Below are 5,424 nucleotides of genomic sequence, written 5' to 3'. Positions count from 1 at the left end.
AGGGAAGAGGGATAATTTTAACGAGACTCTGCTGGACCTGTATGGTCATAGTTACCTCAAACCTTCCATTAATTAATTTCTAAGGTGCATCAGTATTTTACTGCCAAAACATGTTGTATGACGAGTTGCTGTAATGTTATCTCTACACTCTAGTTTTATTTTATGTTTGTATCTTGCTCCTATCATTACACTAAACAGTGTCTTTTTAGGATCTTTTGTCTAGTACTTGGATGAGCTTCAGCTTCTGTGTTTTTTGGGTGTTTTTTTTTTAATCTTCTGAGAAAAGGAAATTTAGAAAAGGCATCAACAGAAAACTCTTCAATCTGTGGAGTGGATCTAGTGCTCAGGGAGTGGTGTGGCTCAGCACATGAGCCAGGTTTCGGTCCCTGTGAGAAGGACACGCTAAACCCACCATGGGGGCACCTCTAAGGTGTCATTGAGAGAGAGGTAATTTTTGAGCCCAGAGAATGTGGCTTTGGTCAATAAGGGACGTGATTGCCCACAGCTGGCTGATGGCTGCTGTGTTCAGAGGGGCAGGTTCTCATATTTGTGTTTTATAGACAAACAGTGTTTCATCAAAATCTTGATGAAGCAAAGTTGTCAACTTCTTCCCCATCGGAAAAAGGTCACAAGACTAGAAATAGAGCTGCTTGTTTCAAAAGGGGAAATGGTGTAAAAAACCATCACCCCTGTAAGTCAGGTGGGTGGTAGAACAAAACTGAACTTCTGTAGATGGAAGTGTTGGGTGGAATTCAGTTTCAGTTTTGAACTCTGATCCTTTAGCAGTCTTTGTTGGGTTTAGAGGACATACTATGGCAGTTAGGAACTCGTCAGCATTGCGCCACAGTCGGAAACATCTCTATTCATTTTTTTTAACATCCTCTTTTAGTTCTATCACTTTGTATTCAAAAACTGCGCGCTTTTCCAGTGGGATCACTTCTGTTTTGAAAGGAAAAAATGGGGAACTAAATCATGTGTACGTCAGGTTTTTTCCACACAGACAGCAGTGAAGAAAGCGTATGTAAGAATCTATCCTCCTCTAAGCAGCTGTAGTAGGAGAGTGCTGGGCTATGTGATTATTCGCCTGTTTTACCCGACAAGTATTGGTAAGTCTGGGCTTCTTGTGCCTTTTTTTTTTCCCCCCTTATGCTTTGTTCCAGAATGCACCATTTACTTTATTTGAAAGACAGCCGTTTTGCTAAGATTACCATATTTTAGCTCTGCGTTAGCACTGTGAGCATTTTCAGAGCAATACAGCAACATTTTTTTAGCACGTAAGGATCTGGGTACCTACCTGAGTCCTGCTTTTCAGCAGCAAGGAAGCATACAGCATTCCGAATGCCGTTGACATCCAGCAAGATTTAGATTGCCAAGCACTCTTGTCTCTTTTGAAAGTGGCACTTGGTTTCCTAAGTCCCTTAAGTGCTTAAGAAAGTGTTGTGCTGCTTTTTGCATATGTAAATGACTCTGTAGATAAAGTACACAGTTATGCTAATGGCACCAGGAGAAGTCAGGGAGTGCTGCTGCTGCCTTTCTTGTCTGCTTTGGTCTTGCCTGCAGGCATATCGCAATTCCAGCGTTACCTTCAGTTTCAGGGAGGGAACAGTGCCATTCAAGCTAAAAAAAAAAAAAAACAACCCACCGAAAAAGAAAAAAGCAAACGGTTGTACTGTGGCAATGTGTAAATTTAGGAGGGGAGTTGAAAATTTCAGTCTTTTAAACAACTGGAGTTTAGAATAGCTTTCTGGAAGTGGTACTGGAATTAAAAAAAAAAAAGTGACCCAGCATATCAAGCTTCATTGCAGAACAGATAAGCCAGAGTATATGGTTTGGGTGCTGATAGTTGCGAGTGAATGAGTAGAGTGAGGAGGATCTTTCTGGTTGTATATCAAATATCATACAAAATTTGCAGCAATTTCGTTTGTGTGGAGAGCTGTCTAGTGACTTGTGTGGCATTCCTGCTGATGTGGATTGCCAGCACTGTGCAAAATATGGAGCCTCAGTTGTTCACGATGAGTGGAGTTTTTGGTGTATTCAAACAGCCTTGGCAGTATGTCATGGGTTTTGGGAGATTTACTATGTACTCTTGAGTAAAACTGCCGCATCCCTTGTCTCTCCCCCTATTTCAAACCCTTCATGTACCTCTAGCGTCCTCATGTACTTGAATTATGGTGAGATTGAAAAGACATTTGAAGAACAGAGGGATTTTTCTGGTCTTCATCTTTACCATTCCTCCATGAGAGGAGTGGTGATGATCTTTTAGTGAGTTTGTCAGACTTGGCTCTAAATGGAAAGATTCCCATTGATTTTAGCAGTAGGTGAATTGAAAAGGAATGAAAAGGAATCATTAAACGTAGTAGATTATCTTGAGACATATTGGCTAGCTTTTAATTATTCATGTACATTATTAAAACTGTGGAGCCTATAGATACACAAACATACCACTCATCACTATTGGGGAAGAGAAATTTAACTATTTATATCTTTTAAAATCATCATTAGGAGGGACTCTAAATAAACATTTGTATATGTGAGTTGCATTTTTGGATGCAGTTTTATGATACTTGAAGAACTATCAGCATCTTTGGAAGTGCCTTGGCACCTTGCAGAAGGGCTCAGGCCAATTCAGAATCAACCTCAAAGTCTGAATTTGATCTTAATTTCCTTCCTATGTCATGTATTTAGCTCTTAGAAATTGTTGTCTTTCAATGGAAAATGTTGATTTGCAGCTGATGGTAGTGATATAGCCAAGTAAAATAATTTTGCTGATTTTTTACAGCTCATAAGTATGATCTGTCTCAACTAGCCGCAATGCAGAAGGGATACCCAGGAACAGAAGTGATATTACAGATGAAGAACCCAGTTAATGCCTTTTCTATATCTTCAGAATGATTTTTGTTGACATGGTGTAGAGGTTAAAATTGCAGAAAAGCATGCACTTTTCTGTTTACTAAAAAGAAATAGTCTAGAGAAAAAGAAAAATACCAGTCTTTAGGAAAAGTGCATGTTCGTTTTTTATTATTATTCCTCTTTGTCCAAATAAGTTTGAAGTTCTCTGCCTGTCTGTCTTTCACTCGCAGGACTACATGGAACTCTGGTGATTAGACTGTTACTCACGCTTGCCGTCATGTTGGCAGAAGGCATCTTAACTAGACTCGTATATAAAGAAAGCTGTCATCAAGATAAGCCTCGCAAATCTCGTGCATCCAAAAAGGATAAAGAGGGAACGTGGAGACAGAAACTTGTAGATAGCCCCAAAATTAAAGGCTTTGCTGATGGACGTGAGAAGCAAGATGAGATCTCCGCTAGAAGTAGCGAAATGGGGCACAGGAGCAGTCCTCAATGGAGATCTGTGAAAGAGGTACCTGTAGAAGATCAGAAAGCGCTTGCTGAAGGAACAGTATCACCAGCTTTGCATATCCCCAAACGAGAACAACAGACTGAACAGATGGATTTGTATAGGTCCTGGTCATGCAGCAGCATTTATCAAAACTATCCTGACTTACATATTGGGGGAGACCGTGTGGGGGACCATATGTGTGATTCGGGTTGTGTTTTGGACCACGTGTGTGATGAACTCCCTGATGGCCCTGTTCTACTGTCCATAGATATTCCTCTCGGTCAGTCCCCTCTATGTGAGCATCCCGAAAAGCCAGGTATGAAGTCCCTGCCTGGAGATGAAGCTGGAGAAAGGAGTATCATGCTCTGTGAGGAGCCACTTTCAAACTCTGTGCTCAACAAGTACATGGAAAAAAAAGTAACAGAGCTCTATAAACAGTTTTTTGAAGAAAACTTGACCAGGTGTGGTTCTGTAACAAACCTCCTTACTTCCAGCTTGATAAGGAATAACCTGAATCGGATCAGCTTTCAGCTGTCACAGGAGCAGAATATAGAAACATCAAAAGCTAGAGAAGTGCTCTTGCACTCTTTAGCTTTGTTTAGTTTGCACAGCACTGGCAATAGAAATAGCTCTGAATTTAGTACTCCAAACTTACAAATCTCTAACCCAGCAGGCATGAAAGAGCTGTAGGGTGCAGTTTGTCATGACTGATCTCCTTAGCTGAAGAGATGAATACGATTTGGATGTGAATACTTCACTTTAAGGATTAGGTTGGGAAATGAAAACATTTACACACTACAGACTTTTCCAGATAAATATTTTAATACTTAAACCATAGTTTGCCTTTGTTAGCAGAGGAAGTAAAAGTCACTGCTCTCTTTTTTTTTTTTCTAATACAGAATGTGGAATTAATTTCTCTCTAAAATGCTTGTCAACCGTGTTTTTGTAATGTGTATGTCCTCCTGTGAAGACTGGCTGTATAAGTAACTGTACTCGTGTACCATCGGATTTGCTCCTGCAATAGAACTCAGTCAAGATGTGTGCTGGTAAGACTTTGCTCTAAGAAACTGATCCACCATGCCAGTAAGTAACAGAGTCAGGTTGACTTTGCTGGATTTTGGGTTAGGCCATATAGTTGAAGCCCAAGTTTTGGATATTCAGGTTCAAATTTTGCTCCTGCAAAGGTTGATCTCAGTGGCTGAAAAAATATTTCTTTGGTTTGAAAATGTTGTCAACAGATGGAGGTGTTCAGAAATCTGGATTATTTTGTACATATTATCCTACAGAGGAAACTTACTGACATGAAACATGAATCAAGACGCTCATATGGTTGCGTATGTATGTTTGTACTGCTTAGGTGGAGCATGTTACAATGAAAATCTAGGTGAAATAGTTGATCAAGGTTGTAAAAGTACTTCATTTTCTGTAAAAAATGTTTTTCTTTTAAATAAATCTTCACCTCTGATGAAATACGCACAGTTTTCTGTCTGTATGTTGTTATTTTATGTTCCATGTGTGTTTTTAGTAAATGGACTCTGCCTTTATTCCTTGGAAATGAAGCACCTGCAGCCTTGGCAAGCTAAGCTGACTGCAGTGTTCTGAACAGGTAGTGCAAGTTTTCATCTTTATTTGGAAATTTCAATGCAGATTTTGATCTGGAAATGTTATTACTTAGCTTTCAAACCCACTTTTTTCCTTTTCTGTTGCTACTTCTCAGTAAGTATTTCAACTGGAAATTAATCACTGTGTCACCACTGTAAAATGATAAATTAATTAGGCTGTTACCTGCTAATAGAAACTGTATGATGGGGCTTAGAGTTAAAATTGTGCCTGTTTTAGCCTGTACAGAGAAGGAAATTTGCAGAAAAAAGGTTTACTGTACCCTTGATAAACTGTACTGATGTAAAGACTGCACCTTCGTGGCATGGGCCTTCTTTTGGCGGGGGCGGGGGGTTGCAACAGCCACTGTGGGCATCGTTGTATGTGGTGTCAAACAGGCTGCTAGACAGCAGCGTGCCTAATGGAAAGGAAACTACAGAACTTTTGTGTGTCTTAAGATGTTTAACCTTTTCTGATGCCTTGCA

General features: G+C 39.9%; 1 protein-coding gene across 1 annotated transcript; it reads left to right on the top strand.

The window, feature by feature from the left end:
* The first annotated feature begins 897 nt into the window (after positions 1 to 897).
* On the top strand, positions 898 to 4,813 carry LOC104344179 (TLR adapter interacting with SLC15A4 on the lysosome). Its single transcript, XM_009948247.2, has 2 exons — positions 898 to 1,106; positions 3,081 to 4,813. The coding sequence occupies exon 2, from the start codon at positions 3,128 to 3,130 to the stop codon at positions 4,028 to 4,030; it is 903 nt and encodes a 300-aa protein (XP_009946549.2). The 5' UTR covers positions 898 to 1,106; positions 3,081 to 3,127; the 3' UTR covers positions 4,031 to 4,813.
* Positions 4,814 to 5,424: the final 611 nt, after the last annotated feature.

Source organism: Leptosomus discolor, chromosome 9 (genome assembly GCF_034619465.1).
Source record: "Leptosomus discolor isolate bLepDis1 chromosome 9, bLepDis1.hap2, whole genome shotgun sequence".
Taxonomy (NCBI): domain Eukaryota; kingdom Metazoa; phylum Chordata; class Aves; order Leptosomiformes; family Leptosomidae; genus Leptosomus; species Leptosomus discolor.
This window is presented reverse-complemented; position numbering and strand designations above follow the sequence as displayed.

Excerpts from the sequence above, each read along its gene's own strand:
- LOC104344179 (XM_009948247.2), top strand. The coding sequence starts at position 3,128 with ATGTTGGCAGAAGGCATCTTAACTAGACTCGTATATAAAGAAAGCTGT.